Source organism: Plodia interpunctella, chromosome 24, assembly GCF_027563975.2.
Source record: "Plodia interpunctella isolate USDA-ARS_2022_Savannah chromosome 24, ilPloInte3.2, whole genome shotgun sequence".
Lineage (NCBI taxonomy): Eukaryota > Metazoa > Arthropoda > Insecta > Lepidoptera > Pyralidae > Plodia > Plodia interpunctella.
In genome coordinates, this window is record NC_071317.1 from 5669622 (window position 1) to 5693748 (window position 24127).

The 24127-nt window shown below is 34.2% G+C and overlaps 2 protein-coding genes and 1 long non-coding RNA gene across 4 annotated transcripts in view; 2 read left to right on the forward strand and 1 right to left on the reverse strand.

Annotated features, from left to right (window-relative positions):
- LOC128680498 (octopamine receptor beta-1R-like) overlaps positions 1-23862 on the forward strand; it is a 60388-nt gene extending 36526 nt beyond the window's left edge. Inside the window, exons 2-6 of one of the 2 annotated variants that reach the window (XR_008405868.1) lie at positions 2018-2923; positions 9871-10068; positions 10719-10886; positions 20038-20128; positions 20562-20699. Coding sequence is in view for 1 of the 2 variants with exons in the window: in XM_053763700.2 (XP_053619675.1) it covers positions 2133-2923; positions 9871-10068; positions 10719-10886; positions 20562-20739 (1335 nt within the window). In the remaining variant the exon portion in view is untranslated. Of the gene's footprint in view, positions 1-2017; positions 2924-9870; positions 10069-10718; positions 10887-20037; positions 20129-20561 lie in introns of both variants that reach the window. The other variant, XM_053763700.2, reaches the window with a different exon arrangement.
- LOC128680500 (uncharacterized) lies at positions 11601-13607 on the reverse strand. Its single transcript, XR_010370233.1, has 2 exons — positions 13478-13607; positions 11601-12798 (listed from the first exon to the last, which is right to left on the reverse strand). It is a non-coding gene; the product is annotated as an uncharacterized LOC128680500 (long non-coding RNA).
- LOC128680499 (granzyme G-like) lies at positions 13818-16714 on the forward strand. Its single transcript, XM_053763701.2, has 2 exons — positions 13818-14110; positions 14901-16714. Exons 1-2 carry the CDS (start codon positions 14070-14072, stop codon positions 15760-15762), a joined length of 903 nt encoding a protein of 300 aa, XP_053619676.1. The 5' UTR covers positions 13818-14069; the 3' UTR covers positions 15763-16714.
- Positions 23863-24127: the final 265 nt, after the last annotated feature.

A 24127-nucleotide genomic window follows, 5' to 3' on the forward strand; every position in this document is an offset into this window, starting at 1 on the left:
TTGATTTTGGAAATGATTCCTTCCTCAAAAAAAATTGACAGATCGTAATGACAGCGCGGTCGCAGCGGTCGAAACCCTCTGAGAACCACTTATTTTTCGTTTCTCCACGTTGGTTAAAGTTAACGTCAAAGTGGATTCATGAAAGTGACTCTTAATGCATTGTTTGCTTTCTATATATATATTGGGGATGAGGGACAAGTCAAATTAACTAAAATTGAGTACAATTAGCGGTCTTCTCGATCTATATACGAAACCAACTTTTTTAAAAGATTGCGTGCATGTAATTTGAAGTACGGAGAAAGAATAGAGTATCTTTTATTCCTGAAAAATCACCAATAACAACAACATAAGATAATTGTTTGTGTGCTTTTTTATTCGCTTGAATCCTTTTGAATCAGTTCTTAGACGAATTGGCTTAAAAACATTCGGAGTACAATGCAAAGTTACCAAATATAAATTCTGCTATTTCTCAAAATCATTAGCGATTTCATCCGAGATGCGAAGACAAATAATTTATGAATTAATTCTGACTGAGATATTCCACTTGCCTATTAATTATTGAATTGGAATTCTTGATAATTTAATATTGCTTGAATGGGTAAGCAATTCGAGGAATTGACAATCATTTTAATGTCAATCGGGAGTTAAATTTTAATGACGTTTGGTATTCAGTTGTTTTATGTTATCCGCGTCAATGAGTGCCTCAATTGAATGAGCACAATATATCTAATTTAAATATCTGTTTCTCATCTGAGCGTGTACAGTCAACGGCACATCCAGTTACCCTGCATAGAAAATTCTATGTCGCGGTAATAGCGGCGAATTTGCAATGAATTTGGGTAAGTTTATGTGCTGTTGACTGTACTCAGTTTTACTCTCGGCAGTGACGTCATGCGTTTATTTAAAATAGCGGCCATTTTAAAACAACAACCTTGGGAAGTTAAGACGAAAAAGCAGGAAAGCGGACCCTGGGCTCCGGGTTGAGGAAGCAACCGTGTAAACGCTCAAATAAGAGAGAGATAGGGAAGTAAACATTTCAAGTGTCAATCTACTATAGTTTTAGATATAGGCTTCGCTTATTGTACATTAGATATTACTAATTTCATTCTTGATAAATAAATCCTTATAGTGAAAAAAATCGAGCCATTTCCTTGACATAAGAATAACAATAACCGCTCAGAAGATATCAAATCCGTCCAAATCCGTTGATTTATATCAACCTAGATAACTAAACGGAAGTGAGGTGTAGTTGGGACATTGGTTTGGCACCATATTCTTGCAAATCTACATAGATTGAGTTCCTTTGCTCACTCACACACAGGTAATGATGAAAACAACAAAGTCGATTCTTCAATTATGTATTGATTTATATGTGTACATAAACTTTATTTAAAGAGAGTAAAATAGCGGCATTTATTGTTAAATGTAACAAACCATACATGCATTGTGCAGTTATATTATTTATTTTAAAAGTTTATTGCACAAATTATATACAAAAGGTCATAAGACATTCTTTACCAGTCAACCATTAGACCAAACAGGCAAGATGGTACCAAAATAATAATACATCTAAAATATATATAACATCTCAATTTAATATATTATAATACAACAATGAATTATAATATATTAAAATATATAGGTAATATATATTAAACATCCACTAAATAAATATTAGGTAATATTATTAGTTTTTTATAGATATTTACATGACAGACATACATTTGTGTACAGACATCGTGTCTATCAGACCGGACCGTTGAGTATTGTATATTAATTTTATTTAATTTTTATTCTGATTATAATAATGAATATAATTTTTATTCGATATTATTTATTTTTATTCTGACTTCCGTGCTTTTAGAAATATTTTGTAACGATGTTGCATCTAGTTTGTTATAAATCAATGCGGGGGACACATCGCGCGAAATAACGCCTCCAGTCATAATCCTACTCAAACGAACAAAAGAGTCGACGTTTACAAAGAAATCTCACACAATATACCTTTTTTTTTCAGGTACTCAACAAGCAGAGCGTACAATGGCGACTTACATCAGATATTTACACCGGAAAAACCCTTTTCTACTGGCAAAAGAGATAAACCTCACTTAGAAGAATCAAGAACATGAAAAATGAAATTTGAAGTCGTATTCAATATTGGAAATTTAGACAATTTCACACTGGACTTCAGAGATCTTTCAACATCAATGTATCTCACCGACATTTATGTGAACAAAACGCTGGAACTCAACGCGACCGGCAACGATTTGGTTTACTCAAATCAATTCCACGACGAGCCATTTATAGTTTTTTTAGTCGTGTTAAAATGTGTTATAATGTTGTTCATAATAATCTCGGCAATATTAGGAAATTTGCTAGTCATAGTGTCAGTGATGAGACATAGAAAACTGAGAGTGATAACGAATTATTTCGTTGTGTCATTAGCTTTAGCCGATATGTTAGTAGCAATTTGGGCTATGTGTTTCAATTTTAGTGTAGAAATTACCAATGGGAAATGGTTGTTCGGCTATTTCATGTGCGACGTGTGGAATTCACTTGACGTTTATTTTTCTACAGCTTCTATATTACATTTATGTTGCATCAGTGTCGATAGATATTACGCTATCGTTCAACCGTTAGATTATCCCCTGATAATGACCACAGGGAAACTTGGCATCATGTTGGCTGTGGTCTGGTGTAGTCCAGCTTTAGTCTCCTTTCTCCCGATCTTCATGGGCTGGTACACAACAGAAGACCACATGGAGTTCAGAAGAAGATACCCAAAAGTGTGCAGTTTTACCGTGAACAAAGTGTACGCAGTGATATCGAGTAGTGTCAGTTTTTGGATTCCTGGCGTGATAATGCTGTTCATGTACTATAGGATATATGTGGAAGCGGATCGACAGGAGAGGATGTTATATAGGTACGTGGAGTTTATGTAATTTTACATCTATTATAGGATAATAATGTAGCTAGAAAAGCCATAGGATGGTAAGTAAGTAAAAAAAAAAAAAACACTTCACTCTTTCAAAAAGTTCGCGTACAACTAACCGTCATACTGGCAATACACATCATGCATTCAGCCCAATGACCAAAGACGTCGCATGAGTATAATAGTCATCAATTTTAAATATCGAACGGCGAAGCCCAATTTTGTTTGTTAAAAAAAAAAATTAAAAAGTTCTTTACTTGGTTCTTACTTTCACCTTTATACTTTAAAATGTTTTATTCTTGTAATGCCGGGTTTTTTGTACTTTCCTGACAATCGAGATCTAAGCTCGGGTGTAAGCATCAATTGCAGCCTCGAACTTATAGGCGCTCGTGCGCCTAAATATCTGGCGCTGCAATTGATGCCTTCCAGCCCTTGGCTACTGATCTACTGTTATTTATTTCAACATTTATTATTATTTTATTAACTTTTATTTAGTGACCGCTTCTTCCTTTCTGACCCGAACCTAGGTGTTCTACGGTTAATTTTTTGTATCCCTGGTTCACCTAGGTGTTCCTAGATAAATTTTTGCCAGCTACATACTCGAGCGTTCTCGACACAGTCGGAAAGCTGCTGTCTGCCTGTCAGTTGACTTTTGATCCCTAAATCGAGTACGCGCAAACAATACTACTAAAATATGAATTTGTCAATATTAGAAAACTGATAATAAGAATTAATAAAATATTTATTATAAAGCTCACTGTTTGGCTCCGAACAGAAATTTTATGCCGTCATAAACGTAGGGACATCAATTATTCCTCATATATAAATATTTTATCATCAGATACATAAAGTGATACTTGGAATCGATTTTTATGATCGTTTTCAATCCTTTTTCCTATATTGAATGTTCACTTTGGGTTTCAATGAAGCGATGTAGGTGAAATGGTAACGACCGCTATGTGATCGAAAGGTCCCAGGTTCGAATCCTACTCGTGCCACAAGAGTTTGTACATCAATGACTCAAATGAAGTAAGTAGTTTTAATAGACCACCACTTGCTTCAAGTTATGGAAAACATCATGGGGAAACCTGTACATTAATGAATAGTTTAAGTTCACTAGTGTCTTTGCGATCTATTTGGTGAAAACTGCAAGAAAATCCGTTCAGTAGTTTATGAGTTTCTTGCGAACAGACAAACAGACACGGTAGAGGACTTTGTTTTATAATATATAAGGATATAAAAAATAGATTTTCTATAAACTATATTGATAGCTCGGGGGAAACAAATTTCATCTATGAATTATGTCCAACAATCGATTGAAAGTTACGATAAATGTTAATTATACCAACACTCGTTTTCTCGAATGATTTCAGACTGTCTTAAGCAGTTTAATTAGTTCAACATTGTACAATTAAAGAGATGTCAGAATATTTGATTTTAAGTCACTTTCATTCAAATTTTGAGAGTAGTCCAAAACAACTTTATTTTAATATTTGAAATTGTGAAGCTGCTATAGACTTCACTAGCATTCACTGAGGCGTTTGGTTCCCGCCCTAGACCGCGCCTGCTGTGGATAATAAACATGCGACTAAGGAAAGCATTGAAAGCTGATAGGCAACGATAGCATTCCCAAATAGTGACGTGTAGAGAGTTGCTGTGCATATAGTTAAAGAACCCCGTTCAAATATAGGCAACTTTTTTATATATTAACCCCCAATGAATATCAAGGGGGTGAAATTTTCCATTCCGCTTTCGCAAGCGCGAAGCCGCGGGCAAAAGCTAGTTTAAATATGAATACACAAGTAGGATTCGAACCTAAACTCACCCACAGCTTAATTCATACATTTCAGTAATTTTTTCAAAGGTTTTCAATTTTAGCTAGTTAATTGTCGAAAAAGTTCGATTGTGATTATCTGTGAAAGTGATGGAAACTGTGTTAAAATCTTCAAAAAAGCTTTGACAAAATTAATGAAATTATCTTCAAAGACGTAGGAATCGGTCCCCAACGTTTCGTATTACTGGAAGATTAGCATTCGATGTAAACAGCGTATTTTGACGTTAACTGTGACAGATACGAAAATGACGTTCAATTATTGTTTTGTAATATATTTTTCAATTCTTACGTTCATAAAGTTTGGCATTATGATTTGATGTATGCCGCCTAAAATTATATTAAAACACAAGTAAAATATCCATTTAATCGACTAATGGCTAATAATCATATATACATCCACGAATGCTTATTTAAAATAATGTTTGGTTACCAATTTCCTCGCACTCGAAATAAAAAGCAGAGTGCCTCGATAGTAAAGTGATGTTATCTCATCCAAGACATAACTATCCGCCCTCGCCTAGAACTCCTAGTGTAAAATCCTTCGCTTTCCTTGGTGTCGAAGTGGTAAAGTGCTTGCCTCTGAACCGAGAGGTCCCGGGTTCGATCCCCGGTCGGGTCATGATGGAAAATGATCTTTTTCTGATTGGCCCGGGTCTTGGATGTTTATCTATATATGTATATGTTATAAAATATAGTATCGTTGAGTTAGTATCCCAAAACTCAAGTCCAAATCGAACTCACTTCGGGGCTAGCTCAATCTGTGTGATTTGTCCTAATATATTTATTTATTAATATCTTGGTTTATAAATAGTCTTATAAATTACTGTAAATAATGTGGTTAGTATTCTGCTATTTTAACTAACAGCGTTAAAATGCGCCAAACTCTCGTGTATTAATTTCGTTATTTAAAATCGTTTTATCTCTGGTACAAAGATAACGGTTCATTAATTATACAGCACCTAATTCCTTGGTTCATTTAACCCTTTGTGATGGCGATAAATAATAAAATGTTTACGACATTATTCGCACTCTTGGTAATTTTCACGCGATATTATTGTCTCGGAAATGGCGCGTCGTTCCGCCCTAGAATACGATCATATATCCTCCCGTGGATCTCGTACGAGGCGACTAAGGGACATAGCACTTGCTACGCCCGGAACGCGTCCACGCCGAGAGCCCTGCCACTGCTCGGTGACATGCTCGTTAAACACAATGTCACAGATTTATTCAATGACTCCAAAAGTGTATTTATCCAATATGTATTGACCTATTTAAATACTATTAATTTCATTGTATGACGTGTTATTATTATCATGGCTTTATTGTACAAACATTTTATAGATATATATATATATATAATGATGTCATAATAATGATATATAATGAAGCCAGGGACAGAGAAAACTGGAGGAAGCTGGGGGAGGCCTACGCCAAAGAGGCGACTGTCACAGATTAATATAATTTAATGCATGAAATAAATAAATAAATAATGTATATCTTATAGAATTCAAATTAACTATACTTATATACATAAATAGAACTAAATATGCAATAATAAAATTATCGAATAGCTGTACAATTACGATTTAAAATATATTTCTTGTATACAAATTTGTGATAGAATAAAGGCTATTTTTATTTTTTTATTTTTATTTTATTTTTATTTTTTATTTTTTATTTTTATTTATTTTTATTGTATAATGATGTTGTAAAATATCTAACCAATTCGACATTGTAATCTAATAACAATTTCTAGTTTATAATTTAGTGTTGAATAGCATGCAGGTGTTTTGGATGTTATGTCTGTTAATCTGTATGTGTCTATATATAAAGAAATAAATAAATAGCCTTAGCAACTGATAGGCAATAATAATATTAGGATAATGACAAGTTACATGTCCTCAGGCAAACAGCAGATCGTAAAACTTCAAAATTTTAAAATGTATCCTTCCGAGCCATGAACGCAACTAGGATTACGATAACTTGAGAGGGATACAAACAAAAATTTCCATATTATTTTGGGATTAAGCGGCGTTACGTTTGTAATGGGACTTGTGAGCGTGTTAATCCCATAACCTTTTAGGGAGTTCCTGTTTGTTCTACCGACATATTGAGATATATATATATATATCAATCATCATATTGCAGTGTTTCTGCAGGCTCCCTAAAGAAACTACGATAGAACATTATTTGATCATTTCGAAACGAGCTGTCTGTTTTCCTGATCGATATATTTAATAAACACTAGCGACCCGCCCCGGCTTCGCACGGGAGATATAATATGCATGTTACATAGGTATAATAATAAAATAAATAAATAAATATATTAGGACAAATCATACAGATTGAAATAACCCCAAAGTAAGTTCGAGACTTGTGTTATGGGTTACTAACACAACGATAAAACATCCAAAACCCGGGCCAATCAGAAAAAGATCATTTTCCATAATGACCCGACTGGGGATCGAACCCGGGACTTCTCGGTTCAGTGACAAGAACTTTACCACTGCGCCACCGAGGTCGTATATATATAAACCTTCCTCTGGAATCACATTATGTATTGTGGTTTTAAAGATATATAGGGACAAACTATTATATTACATATACGCTTTTCTATCGACCTAAGACTTTGGTAGTCATTAAATCGGGAACAAATAAAAGGGAAAGAATCCTAATTTCTCCCAAGTATTGGGAAGGTGGAGATTTACATAGTATTAAGGGGGAACCCCACAGTCCATTCTCTTAGGTATGTATTTAAAGGCCCTTAATTAAGTGTTGGATATTAAACTAAAAGGATGTTCGTAAAATTTCATTATTGTTTTAAGGATATTATTAATTGGATTTAACGCGTTTTATAATGATTAACCCCTTGTAACGCGGTCTTATATTACTATTAGCTGCCCGCGGTGTTACCCGCCTACTACTTGCTGATTTTTCATTGCGGTAAATAATAGCTCTTATACAAACTATGCAATATTCATGCGTTCTCGTCGGCATCTGTCAGTGTTAGTGTGATGTAGGCAATAGATGAACACACAATTAAAAGCCAGATTCACGCATGAAATGTACGCCCGAAATATGAATATACCTCGTGAAAGCCCTCCATATTTTTCTTTAACTAAAGTGTCCTAAAGTGTTGCGACGGCCACGAAAACCCGTCTCGTCTTTTAAGATGCTACTTAAAATTTTATGGCTGTTACGTGAGACGAATTGAAAGAATATTTTTAAAATGTGTCCGAGACGAGTAATTATGACTTTTTTTCTGATCAGAATTTAAAATACTATCTAATAGTTTAAAAGACGCAATATTCTTATTGCAATGAATATAGCGCTATAATTCTAACACCAACTTGATAAATTTTGGGAACATGCCAATATTTTTCCATTTTACGTTTATTTTATTTAATGTAATAAGTCTTATTATAATTATTCATCGCAAACCGTCCGACCATCTTGTTTTGGGGCGGCTTCTTTTCCGTCACCAGCCAACAGGATATTCTATGTGGCTATTCCAGTCCACTTTCCTCCTGCATTCTTCAAATGTGGCCAGCCCAGTCCCAATTAAGTTTTGCCGCCTTCCTTCCCTCGTCCATAATTATAGTTTTTGCGCTTAATTGTAGTGTTAGATACTCGGTCCTTCAATGATTACATATCGTCATAATTTTTGTTGTGTCCGCTAGATTCTGAAAGCGAAAGTGCTGACGTTTCGTACGGTAACTTCACATGTATCTAAACTTGAAATACAAACAATGAACCGTAGAATCTAACTTGAAAATCTAAAAGACGACCTCGGTGGCGCAGTGGTAAAGTTCTTGCCACTGAACCGAGAGGTCCCGGGTTCGATCCCCGGTCGGGTCATGATGGAAAAACGATCTTTTTCTGATTGGCCCGGGTCTTGGATGTTTATCTATATATGTATTTGTTATAAAATATAGTATCGTTGAGTTAGTATCCCATAACACAAGTCTCGAACTTACTTTGGGGCTAGCCCAATATGTGTGGTTTGTCCTCATTTATTTATTTATTTTGAAATTTCTAAATTGCGTCCGAAGTTGTCTAGCTCATAATATTGTTTACAAGTTTCGCTTTCCTCTAGCTTTAGAACTCGTCTTAAATTAACTGCCAGGGACTGGGTACTGATGTGATAGACTGTAAAATAAGCTAATTCGCAATTAGCTGTTGAGAGCTGTGGTCGAGTGGTTTGTCTCATATTTATGCTCCCATCCCCACATCCCATTTGTGACCATCGATTTGAATCTTACTTCTGTCATATTAGTTTGTTGTATCTGACTCATATTAAGTTTTTTTTCTGCTACTGATGAAAGTAATCATTGCGAAGATACCTGCATACATGTACTTTTTGATTATATGCGACAAATGTTGTTCAAATAGTTGGTCTATAATAAATTAAAACTAGCGTGTGTTAGTTGTAATGAAAATAATTACACTGAATTTCCAAAATATAAATCGTAATTTTACATGTTAAAGACAATCGGCGGCAATTTTATCTGTCAATATGAAAAAATATTTAAATCAAGAACACATTGTAATTTCTTTTTTTATCAGTGCCCAGTGTACTAAACATAAAACCTGGACAAATGCTGTAGGTACACATATAATGATGTGATCGTTTTAATATCAGATGGCTACCTACGGCTTAAGATTTTTTTATAGCACAGATGGCAAACGAGCTTGTGGCTTGTCTGATGTTACTATCAGGTTGCTTACCAGTAGCCCGATAAGAGTTATTAAAACGTTGCACATTTATGACAGAGATAGGTTCTTTTCCTCTGATCATTGCGTGTTACCGAATATGTTTGGGGCTGTGGTGGCTGCTAAAATAGCCTAGCCTAAAATAAACCTTACAATTTGAAGATTGGGCTGTGATTTTAGAATCGCCGTATGCCTTACATTCACTTCCTTTGGGTATGTTATTATTCTCTATAGGCTGTGTGTAACATCCACGTCACAAAATCAATTATAATTCAACGCACAGATAAACAAGATCTAAAATACCAGTGTAATTACTAGTATAACACGTTCGAACCGAAGAGACGGCTTAGTTTTCTCTTCTCTCGTTCACATTATTGTTTTTCTTACACAGGAGCAAAGTAGCAGCACTTCTCCTGGACAAGCATCTGCAAATCAACGGCATTTCAATGGGGGAGGTGATGAGAGAGAGACAGAGCATACAGATGCAGCCGATGGCGAGCAGTAAGATGAAGAGGGAGCGGAAAGCGGCGAGAACGCTCGGCATTATTATGTCTGCTTTCCTGGCTTGCTGGCTGCCCTTCTTTCTATGGTACGTGAGCATCCACATTACTCTATTGCGCTACGTGGCGTCAGAGATCCAAAAGTTATGAAGTAACTTCAATGACACGTCATTTACTTTCTAAGTAACAAAATTGGAGAAATTCGACAGGCAAAGAAACAATAACTATTTGATTGAGAGAAAAGGATGCAACATGATGTATTTCCTAAATAATAATTAGAAGTTTCAGTGTGTTTCAAGGGGTCCCTTTTTTTCGCATAATTTATTTTGGCATACTTAATTGATTTTTGGCATACGGGTGAATGTGGCATAATTAACTTTTATAGGTAAGGTTAGGTAAAATATCTATGCCATAATTCAATATGCTTATTACATTATGGCTAAATTTTTATGCTTACAGTTACCCGTGTTTCAATTATGAATTTTTCTCAGCAATGTTTGTTACGTAATGAGACATGAGAAAATTCCTGTGAAGTTTTTATTTTTTTATTTCCAAATGCAACACAACAAGAATTAAATAAAAATCATACAGTTATTATACCAAATTAACGTTCTAAGCGTGCACAGATACTTGAGCTACACTAATCAAGACAAACAAAAGACAAAGTTAAATATTATAAACAATTAATAAGTGCCGAATGAAATGGTTAGACTTTGACCTTGGTTTGTTTTGTGTTCAGGTACATCATAACAGCGCTGTGTGGCGACGCGTGCCCTTCACCACCGCCGGTGGTGGCCGCAGTGTTCTGGGTGGGTTACTTCAACTCGGCACTGAACCCACTCATTTACGCATACTTCAACAGGGACTTCCGAGCTGCGTTTAGAAAGACCCTAGGATCTTGCTGCAGGTGAGTACTGAATTTTTGTTATAGATTTCCATAGCTTGTTTGATCCAAAGGAGTAAGAAACAGTTCTCCGACAATTGCTTCGTCTACGAACGTTTCGTCGACAGAATGTTTCGACATCGAGCGTTTGAACGACAGAGCCCTTCTACCTGTGCCTCTATTCTCAGATTCTTAGACTCGACTCAAACCGCCTTATTAATAAACATTTAATTCTCTGATTAGGCTTGGAGTAGTAAATCTTTGTTTTGTCCCTCTCTCTCTTTTCAGCATTTGACTTTGAAAGAACGAGACAATACAAAGAATAACTATTCCAAGGCTAATCAGAGTATTAATAAGGGGGCAAGAGTTTAGGTTAATCTAAAGGCATCTGACAAGCGATTTGAGTAAAAAACTGACACTATGTAGGAATAAATTAACTCAAATCTGTGTTTACGTAAATCGTGATAAATCTAAAGTGTAACGAGTGTACAGCAAACTAAAATTCAATAACAATAAGTTTAGACAAGTAAATTAAGTTATTGAATAATATATTAAATCACTCGATAATGATAAGATACGATCTTCATAAGAAGAAGATCTTTCTAAGAAGATCTTCATGTTAAATTAATATGTTAATAAAATAATATTCAAATATGGCTAATCGTATTGTGGTTGCGTTCATCCAACGCCAAAAGTATAATCTTTCATTTTAATTTATGTAATTGACGCACATTGAAATAGATTTTAGCTTGATTGTATTCAACATATTTAGGTTAATTGAGACGACACATATACTTGTCGACATGATTTTACATCGATGATTTATTAAATGTATTTTATTTGTAGTTGTTCAAAATTATTATCGCCATTCGATACAGGTTAGGTTAGGCAAACTTTTCTAGCCCAGTAAGATCGTCGCTGCTGTTAAATTAATTTTAAAAGAAAATTAGATTTCAATATTTTAATCAATATTAATTAAAAGTTTACATTTAACATTTTGTGGCACGCAGCGTCACGTTATTGTTCCATTTATCTCTTCTGTTTGCGAGTATCATTTCTTTATACACTTTTTCATTTTCTATATGACTACGGTACTGTAAATAGATTAAACAAATTAAGATACATCTCTGGACTACCGGTGATATCCTTTATCCAATCTATATAAGGGCTAATCGGAGTAAAAAATGAATAATTTGTATATTTTCGCAGCCCATCACTAACGCTGTGAACACCGACAATCTTATCGTCAATCAATAATGGAGACCCTGAGTCCACCCTGTGGAGCTTCTGCCATTTTTTAAAAGACTTAGGACCAACAATCATGACTGGTTTAATGGTTTTTATTAAATTAGTGTCATTCCAATCCCTCACAACTCCTTCGCCGATCTGCAAAAGCATCTTATTGTCAATTAACAACCTGTTCAAATGCTTTTCAGGCGTCCCAATTATAGGGAATATTGTTCCGAAACCGGCATACCTACACGTTCTGCCGGTAAAAGATTTATAATGCCCTGTATGTATATGTCCGTATTTCTTAATTGGAACACTATCTATATATAGCAATCCGATGTCGTTTTCAATGATAACATTACCGGTTTTGCCAATGAGAAACACGAATTCCGGATGTGGAATCTTTTTGCGAATTTTCGATAAACATACACTCTTATTTCTTTGTAGTAATAAGTTGCCACATCTTACTAATCTTAAATTGGGGCTGAGGCAATGGCCAGCAGTTAATACCCATCGGTCTTTTATTAATGATCCAGTGCACTTTCTGAATATTGGCAACCTTAGGATTACAGATCTACCGAGTTCTAGGGATACCGCAAATGGGTACGCGATTTTATCGTCAGTCGATGATTGTATGATTTGACGCCGGGGAGTTCCACAATAGCGACTATTCGTTGCTGGTATAAGACACATTAACAGTATACACCTGAAAAAAAAAGAATGATATTAAACTAAAGTATGTTTTGTCTCTTTCTGCCAATTTCAAATATTATAAAGCGCGATAGTGACAAAACAAATTTTATCAACATTATGAGTATAGGAGATTAAAAACATTATTTCATGTCATTTTTGTAACACAAAAATAGATTGATTTTTCACGGAAAATATCGCTGAAGCAATATATATATATTTTAATCGTAATATCTATTGTACTAAGTTTCAGCTCAATCTGTTGAAGATATCTGCTGAGTTGCATGATTCCACTCGAGACATAGGGACATAGCGACATACATTGCAAGTTAAATGAAAGCTTGTGAACAATTATTTGTTAGACAAATTAAAAAACCCCGACTTTCAACATTCATTTCGCTACAACTTTTGAACGGCTGACCCGATTTTCACGAAACATGGCTAAGAATTATCTACATATGACACCAAAAAAAAAATACTGAACGAAAATCGGTTCATCCGTTTGGGAGCTACGATGTCACAGACAGATACACAGTCAGACACGTTAAACTTATAACACCCCTCTTTTTGCGTCGGGGCTTAAAAAGGTCAAGACCTATAAATATAAAAATTTACGAGAAAAAGTGCCTGCGAACGTCTAATTTCTGAATAAATGATTTGAATTTGATTTCAAAAAGAATAAAATATAGTTTTACCATGTCGAATTTACTCTCTGCAAAGTGCCATCTAGCAATAACATTGTAAAAATATATTGGTTATTAAATTTATTGTAGTATAAAATTATAATTTGAAACTGCGCTACAAAATGTTTATACTATGGTTATAATAAATACATTGCAAAAGAAATAAATAAAGAAAAAAATCTCGACGTAAATATCTGCTTTTGTTCGTATTTCAATGCTTTATTTTCATTAATTACCTAGGTAGATCTAGTAAAATAAAAATTATTACAATTTTTTTTTCACCTAAAAACCATAAAGATTTGTCCATAACTATTTGTTCTTTTTTTTATGTACTATGTCTATATAAGTATGTCAAATAGCTATCGTTGTAAATGTTTGTGTATATTATCTTTTGTTTTGTCCAAAATTTTGTAAAAACTTTTTAAGTTTCTATAACAACAAGTGTAGAGTAGTTAACTTTGTCTAAAATAGAAAAAATGGATATATCTGGTGCATGCGTTATTTACTTCTGAATTTATATAAAAAAAAACAATTTTTATTGCTACATGAAATAAAATTTATACCGCGATAAATTGAAATATCCAATCTCCATTCAGTTTATGAGATGTTATTGTTAGTTTGGACACTGGGAGCTGATTCGCAATGGTAAAAATGTCTTTTTTATTTTTTTGTACTATTATTATATTTATTTTTATTATTTATATTATATTTATTTATACTGCGCGACATAGTTTTTTTTTTAATCTGGATTCTTTGCGAAACATGTTTATAATACATTGGAACTACATTGCAGATACACTTGTATCGTTGCAATGATGATCAAGGAGAATTAAAATTTCTTAGACAAATCTAAACTAAAGCTTAAAATCTAGCTGTTTTTGTGTTACAAAAATGATATGAAAGACACACTAATAGTTATCTAGCATATCCTCATGATGTACGAAGCAGCTAAGGGCCAAAGCTGTATCAATAATAGTATTTACAAGAATGGTAAATATTCGTTGTAAAATCACAGTCGAATCTGAAAAGAAAACAGGTCATTTTTTAACGTTGAACCCGGGCTTCGTCATAGCTCAGAATGAAACCGAGAACACGTGATGATGCGATGATATATCTGTTCTTGGCTCACGGTAAATATGCGTTAGGTTAATTGTAAATATTGTGATTAAATAAATAAATCAAAGAGACAAGATACAATAAAAGCCTGGGATGTTTTAACGTCAAAGCCTTTTAGTCATAAAAAATATAATTTATATTAGCTGAATATGTTTTGTGCATGGATTTAATAAGTACTTCGTTGTAGGGAGTATTACCTTCTAATTCCATGGTTTTGTCACTATCGTATTTCACAAAATTTGGCATTGATCGAACGAGACAAAACATGCTTTAGCTTTATCTTTTTTACGAATAACAGATTTATTCTTTCATTTTACAGGTGTTTGCTGTTACTATGCTTAATAGAAGTAACAAGTACACTAAAATATATAACACTAAGTAATCACTATCGCCACTCTCCGAAACCTCGGGTCATAAAAGGAATATCTGATGTCAACAACGAGTATCCATTTGCAGTATCTCTAGAGCGCATTAAACCAGTAATATTAGGATTGCAAATCTTCAGAAAATGCACTGGTTCTTTGATCAAAGACAAATGGGTGTTAACTGCGGCCCACTGTCTCGGCCCAAGTTTGAAACTAGTCAGATGTGGCAATATGATGTTACCAAGAAACAAAAGCAGGTGTTTGGTGAAAATTCGCAAAAAAATTCCACATCCCGCATTCAAGTTACTCGTAGGCGAATCGGATAATTTTTTGCTTGAAAACGACGTAGGATTATTATTAATAGACAATGTTCCAATTAAAACGCATGGACAATTGCACACTGCAGATTATAAAACTTTTACGGGCAGAGCGTGTAAATATGCTGGATTTGGATCGATATTTCCAGAAATTGGCACGCCTAAAGAACACGTGCAAAAATTGTTGATCAACAATAAAATGCTTTTGCAAATCGGCGAAGGTGTTGTGTGGAATGACAATAGTCTTAAAAAATATGTTAAACCAGTGATAATTGTTGCGCCGAAACCTGATAAAAAGCACCAAGCACCTAATATAGGTGATTCAGGTGCTCCATTGATGATTGACAATAGAATTGTTGGTGTTTACAGTATAAGTGACAAGATGCGAAAGAATCATACAAATTACTCTTTCTTTACTCCAATTAGTCCGTATTTAGATTTCATAAGGAATATTACTAATAGTCCAGACTCATACCTTAACCAGCTTGCAGTACCATAATAAGTTAAAAAACTTCTGTACATTTTTTTTTCTACTGTATACGTATTGATATATTTACATGAAAACAAAATTAGGCGATAGAGTTATAGGTAATAGAGTAAGAATTTTAAAAAATCTGTCTGTTTGTCTGTATGTCTGTTTATCTAATGTACACACTAATCTCCGGAACTACTGGACGGATTCGAATGAAACTTTTTTGTTATATAGGTATTAAGCCTGGGACAACATATAGGGTATAAATGATTTTGAAAACTAGAACACCTGATGGAGAACAAGAATGGTCCAGCTAAACAATAGGAAATATAGAAAATGATGACTTAACAAAAATTGTTCAGTCTGATGAGCACTTTCTGTTGAGGTAAAAAAATCGAATATCTATGGAACACCTGAAGAAGAATCATATAATATACAAATGACACGTTAACAAACGTTTTTTAGTCTGATGGGCATATTCTGTATAGGTATCATTACGCTTTGTCTGTACAGTTAAATTTCTCTAATAATAATGACTCCTTACCAAAAATAGTTCGGCCACGCAAACGAAGTTGCGGGCATCAGCTAGTTATTAATAGAAACTAGCTACGCCCTTGGGCTTACGCTCCCGTGTGAATTTCTGGATAAAAAGTACCCTATGTACTATTCCATTATATTCTACCCGAGTACCAAATTTCATGACAATCCGTCCAGTAGATTTTGCATAAAACATACACACATACATCCTCACAAAGTTTCGCATTTACGAGTATAATATTAATAGGATAAGCATTTATTTTGATCATTTTATGTGAAAGGGAACGAATCATTTGAACTCTAGGAAACAGAAAACACGAATTGCAAATATTGAAAATAAATTTGCTTTTAATATAGTTATAATTCCCAATTAAATTGTATTTTTAATTTTATTTAAATCTGTATATTGTTATATGATTGATTAAATATTTCATAAAGAATACTGGTATAAAATTTGCATGTGACAGTTAACACAATTTTATATTCACATGTTTTATCCCGTAAACTACTATAAATAATTTGATTTTTTTATGAAAACTGGATTATTTTCTTTATTTTTCAAATGCAAGCGTACATAAATCAAATAAAAGTTTTAATCATAAAAATTAATTTAATCCGAACAACGCCAACGGCAATGTTTTGCCGTTGGGCTTGTTCAAATTAATTTTTAAATACATTCTATTCGACATGAATATGCTCATCAGAGAGATTCTGATAGACAGACAGATAATGTTTTCTAGTGAGTGAAATATTCGATCTTTTATCCTATCGAGTGTGTGTGTTAACCTACATTGGTGTCAGATTTTATTCAAGTCGTCTTAAAGACTCTCCACTGATAAAACTTCTACAAATACTGCAATCGCGAGAAAATTATCAAGATGAAACTTGCACACTAGACTGTTAAGTTCGCTGACTTAATAGTCTACAAGTGTGCAATCTTCTTCCCGATATTTTCCTTCACTGAAGGCAAGTGAAAAAATTGCCAGTTAATTCTATAAATTGCCAGTTAATTTATGATTGCAATAGAATAGGTACATAATTGATGTGCCAACTCATACGGCACTAGGAGAGTTGGAACCACTTCTTGTGTTATGGCTTCATCGTTCGCCAAAACGATGTTTTGTTAAGTTTTGACAAAATTTTTTACGTCGATAAGTGGTGTATATCGTAGTAAAAGTTGGTTGCACCAGTCAACTTTGACATTAACTTTTATCTGCGCGCTGCCGAGGTATAGACAAAATGGCGTACTTTGTGATTTTCTGCGCAGTTTAAAGTTAACGACAAAGATGACTGGTGCAACTTGACCAGAGTTTTGACTTTCACTTGACCACAAAATCACCACCCCTTGACTATACTTACCGAATAGGCACGTATAATGTCATGTAGCATTTAAAACAGCTAATACTCATATAGAAGCAATAATATTGATCAACGTTATTACCGATTAAGCGGTCACTCGTGAACGAACAAGCTATTAATAAAAGCAATTCGCCGCACACAATATTTTTAAGATTGTTGAAGATATTTTACTTTGAAGTTGAGATTTAACGGCTAAAGTTTTTTCAAATAAAAATGAAAGACTGCAATATTGATTGACATTATTAAAAATACCGAAGACATAACTGGAATTATAAAGTAAGATATAAATAATAATTATAAGTAACTATTGTTCAAGAATTATAATACTCTATTTTTTCAGTTATATATGCAACAATCTAACCTATGTCTATCTTTACCTCCTAATAGGAGGCAAAGATGAGGCTTTAGGGGGCGATTTTTGACAAGGTTGACACCTACGAACCGACAGGTGTTAGGTTTCAATCCCACTTCTTGCGTACTTGCTTTCCGTGAAGGAAAACATCGCGAGGAAATCTGCTTACTATACTATGTAAAATATAGTTAGTAATAACCTAGTTTGTAGCGTGTTAGAAGTATGACAGCAGGATGAACCGATATATATAATCAGCACTCGGATCACAATCATAACCTGTTTTGATATACCTTTTGACTATGTACATTATGTACTTTTATATATTATTAGAAAGAAAAAAAAAAACATTGTAAGAAACAATAATGGTAAGCCGATCTGGCATGATAGGGACCAACACTGTAATGTTCAAATGAGTTTCTTTCGGCATTTCTTCTCAGCAGTGGTCGTTCCGAAATGCCAGTAGTTTGTAGCTTGTGAGAAATAACTATAAATATAAAGATTGACGAGAAAAAGTGCCTGTGAAGGTCTAATTTCTGAATAAATGGTTTGAATTTGAATTTGAATTTGATACATTCGAAATGAGAGCGACAGAGACTGATGTAATATGTTCATACTATTTGACATCTGTCACAGGACTCTAGACATATTTTATAAAATATAATTTATGATTTATAAGCTTCAGTGGAAATTGAGAAGGCAATGGCTAAACTACTAGAATAATATTTCCAAAAATGTCATTATGTGTGTTATATTCCACATATCATAACTACGCCTCAAAGTCATGAGGAAGTCAAAGTCGTAGCATTTATTCAGAAATTAGACCTTCACAGGCACTTTTCCACGCCATACTTTATATTATATTGTAATTTCTCAAAAAGCTACAAAGTACTGACATTTTGGAACAACCACTAAGAGCTAGGAAAAATGCCGAAAAAAACTCATTTAAACAATACAGACAAAACATACAGCCTACACGCAACGTCATGATCGGCGTAACGGTAATGTAAGAGTGCTATATAAGTCCTATTGTGGTCATAATGGCTACTATATGGCTAAATTACTATTTATTGGGGTAACCTTTTTGGTGGTGTTGTGTGTACATTATCATTGTTTAATGTTTGAACTTTTATGGTATTTTTGTTATTAGACTATTCATTTCATAAGTAAGTAGACTTAGTTTTGGACATTTTTTTTGTTGATGTATCACTTTTTTAGTGTAGCTATCTGATGTGTAAAATTATATGTTTTATAATGTCCGACCGAAACAGCAATCATGATTTTTAGACGAAAATCTTACAATATATTTTTTTACAAAGATATTTACGATCATTTTATTAAATAAACACTTAATTACCTATCGTATTTTTTTAATACATTCGACGACCTCGGTGGCGCAGTGGTAAAGTTCTTGCCACTGAACTGAGAGGTCCCGGGTTTGATCCCCGGTCGGGTCATGATGGAAAATGATCTTTTTCTGATTGGCCCGGGTCTTGGATGTTTATCTATATATGTATATGTTATAAAATATAGTATCGTTGAGTTAGTATCCCATAACACAAGTCTCGAACTTACTTTGGGGCTAGCTCAATCTGTGTGATTCGTCATAATATATTTATAATTATTTATTATATTTTATTTCGTTTATTTTTAAGTTTCGCTACAACTTTTGAATGGCTGAACCGATTTTGATCAATATTGATCATAACTAAGAACTACCGAATAAAAATTATCTATCAAATAAAAAAACCGTTCAGCCGTTGATGAGCTACGTTGCCACGTACGCAGATAGACAGACACACTTAGCTGTCAAACTTATAACACCCCTCTGTTTGCGTCGGGGGTTAAAAGAACTAGTTTCGACGAATAAAAAAGTATCCTTAAAGTTTTATTTCGTTTGTTTTTATTGGCTTAAACTTATTTTTAAATATCAAATACAGATTATGAATCAAACTGTAACCGAAACCAGGTTTTAAGGCCGAGACTGGCCGAAACTGAAACCTAATTTTCGGTCGGACACATTTTTTGTTTTTATTAATATTGTTTTGTTCTTGTAGATTATTATTTCACTGGGGATACCACCACTCACACTGACAAAAGGTTTCTGTATAACTGGGCGTTGGATTATTTTGTCAGTCTACCGAACAGGTGATCTTCTTTCTCACTCTCCACTAATTCATCTCTCTCTGCCAAACTAATCTTTTTCACTCTATCATTTGTTTTTTTAAGTTAATTATATTTCGTACCTTTTCTATAAATTAACCAATCACTATTCTTACATCACACTCTTAAAATCGAACGGATTCGCGGCTCCGATGCATTAAAGCTAGGAAGTAACAAAGCATGCGCTCATAGACACGATTCTCACGATTTATATATATATATATAGATTCAAAAAGGACGATCAGTTGTTTGGACTTCTCTCTCATCTGAATAATTTCACTGTTGCCTCCTCAGCCTTTGAGCATCGGAGTCCAGTATCCGCTATCCGTAAACCAGATTCAAAGATTATAGACTTAATTATAACCATTAGAGAGTTAATTAACTTAACTTAGATTGTAACCATTATTGTCTGTCACAGATCGATATGCGGGGAATTCGGTCGACGGTGTTGCTACAGACCACGTCGCGAACATCCCCACTCCAACGCATCATCAGATATCCACATGAATAACTGTGTCAAGTCAACCTCAGCTGACCTGCTCAGAGCCCACCAGGCGTCCAGCTCGAGACCTGAGGAAATCTTGGTGGAGAGCTAAACTGAAAAGACAGGCTAAAGACTAATTTTAAACGGATTTTATATTCGTGTCACACATGCTTTTTAACTTATTTGAAAAGAATAATGAGATGAAAACAATTCTGGAATCGAGCGGGATGTGAACCCGCGCCCCTGTCTATCCGGGACAGTGCTCTTAACCATTGAGCTATTGAGACCATGCCAGTTCGACTGAATTAATTCATCTCTTTACGTCTTACGCTGACGAACAGTATTTTCATTAGAGTGTAGTACACCACACTACTACACTTAACTATCCCGCTCGATTCCAGATTTTTTTGATCGATTATTATATTTAAAGACCATTTATTTTCTTAAGTTGTACACTGACTGGGAAGGTAGACCGTTGAGAAAAGCACACGAATTGGAAAAGAAGACCATTTGGACAAGTAGATCGATCGAGAAAACGGATCGATCGTTCCAGAGGGCTTATATTATATTCATCAATGGTGTCCAATGAGATATTACTAGGTACAATAGATAATTGATTTTATAGAGAAAGTATTATAGTTTTCAATTATAATGGGACACGAGTTCGACGTTGACAAATACTATGAAGTAACGTATCGTGAGATAAATTATTGGAAGCTTATATGAGGCCTGGGTTCCGAAGTTTAACAACTGAGGAAGTAAACGGAAAAATGGTCAGATAAGAGAGGGAAATACTGGAAAACAAACACGGCAACGTTAATTATTTGTATTATGTAAATGTTGCTTCTATTTGATATGAATATTATCATAAGTTTATCGCAATAATATTTCGAGAAAATATTTACCGTGGGGACTTAACTCCTTTTCATTTAGTGAGATTGTATTGGCTCATATGTAGTTTCGACGATAGATACGTCTTTTTCTTGTAACACATCGATCGCGCAGAATGGAGACACAATACCTACTTAGATATAAACAATTGTTTGGCCGGCGCCAAGTGGCACCGGTTCGTAAGGTTGACGCTAAGACTAAACACAACCTGCCCAGAAAAATGCTAGGTACGCCATTTTGTGAAAACGGCGGCGCGTTAAAGTCAACGTCAAAGTTAACTGTAACTGCGCGCGACCAAAAGCAAACTCACTCTAAAACTGTGTAGATACAATTTGCGTTTTATATTTATATGTAAACAAAATATATTTCTATGTAATAATATCTATATAGTGCATTCGTAGGGTTGTGATTCGAGTAGTATTTGTGACCCGGAATTCAGGTCATATTTGTAATAAAAACATCTTTCATTATATGGTCGTTAATATACACGTCACACTGCGTGGTTCGTTAACTTTTTTAGAAGTACTTTTGTTGCTGTATTTTTAGTATTCGATTAACATATAATGAAAAAACTACGAGAAACCAGGAATTACTGGATAAAAAGGTTATTAAAAAAAATGTGTTGTCAACTCTTAAGTTATTTATATAAAAAATACTAAATGTCCTCGTTAAAGAATAACGTGATAAAAAAAATTGATGCAATAGGACAAGTCACACGGGTTTTTATCCCCAAAGTCCAAAACATACCTATATATAAGACACAACTCGATAATACAATATTTTATAACATACACATTACATCAAAACATCTAAGACCCAGATCAATCTGAATTATATTTTCCATTGTGACCGGGAATCGAACCCGGGGCATGGTGGGCATAATCAACCACTACAATTATTTGTCTATCAGTGACCGTACTAATTTTTTTACTAAAGTTTTTCAACAACGTCTCCTACGTTATTGATTTTATATTTTCGTACCGCACATGAATCGTTTACGTAAATATTTGATGTCCTGCTATTCTGACGTATAAATTAGTCATGAGAAATTGTATAGCATTATAATTTCTCCACACGATGTTTACGTCATAACAGCAGGACATCAAATATTAACGTTGACTTGATAAACACATGTGAGAGTAAGTTTATTTGCTATACCTTCACCAATTAACTATATAATCTTTAATAAATAATCAGCCATTTAAACGTCCCCACCGCTGGGACACAGGCCTTCCTCTAGGATAGAGCATGGCACCCACCACACGGGCCTATTGCGGATTGGCGGCTTTTAGCGGGTGTAAATTTCTAATCAAGTGTTAAGTGTCATTTATTAAGCATATAGGCCCCACATGCTTAGTCAATGACGCTTAACTTTTCGTTTCGTATGGGAGTAACCGCGAAATCGCGAAAATGGTCTGTTTAAAAAGTCTGTCTGAAAAAAAAATTAAGAAAATGTATGGATCGCCTGTATTATTTTTCGTGACTTCCGTGTTGCAATACGAAAGGTTGTTAAGTAATATGGACTAAGCATATAGGTAATTAAGTTCTCAGTGATTATAAAGTCATCCTGCATTAAAATTCCCACTCTACTCGTAACAGCTTCGACTCCAATCTTCACAAGCATAAAAACAAAGCCCCCTTCCGCTGTATCTCCTTTGGTATGCTTAGATCTTTAAGTCTACGCAACGGAATATCATGCGGATTCTTTAACAGATACATTCAATAGTTTATATGTATATAACACTAGCTTTTGCAAGCGGCTTCGCCCGCGTAAATTTCTCAGCGAAAGCGGAACAGACATGATTTTCATACAAACTTTCACCCCCTATTATAGTCATATGGGGGTTGATTTTTGAAAAAAAAGTAGCATATCTTTTAACACGGGTCTTTAACTATATGCATATCATATTTCATCAAATTTGTGCCAGCGGTTTAGCCGTAAAAGCGGAACAGACATACAGCTTTTAACATTTATAGTATGGATGCATAATATTGCACTCATGCGAAGCCGGGGCGCTAGTTATGTAAAAGCTACTATTCGAGACGACATAGACAGGAATAGAAAGTAATAAAGAACTAGATGGAATTCTTAGCAAGGCTTCACTTCTATGCACTTTATTAAGGTCATTGTCAATGAATGCATTATTGCCTTGTTGAGTGGAAATTATTTTTTTGCATTAAGTATATATATATAGTAGGTAGACTTCTATCACTATAGTAATAAATAAATATAAATATATTAGGACAAATCACACAGATTGAGCTAGCCCCAAAGTAATTTCGAGACTTGTGTTATGGGATACTAACTTAAAGATACTATATTTTATAACATATATATATATATATATATATATATATATATATATATATATATATATATATATATATATATATATATATATATATATATATAAACATCCAAGACCCGGGCCAATCAGAAAAAGATAATTTTCCATTATGACCATGACATCACCATGACCGGGGATCGAACCCGGGACCTCTCGGTTCAGGGGCACTTTACCACTACGCTACGCTACGAGGTTGTCATATATATACATATATATATATATATATATCGTGAGGAAACCTATATATATATGAGCTGCAGG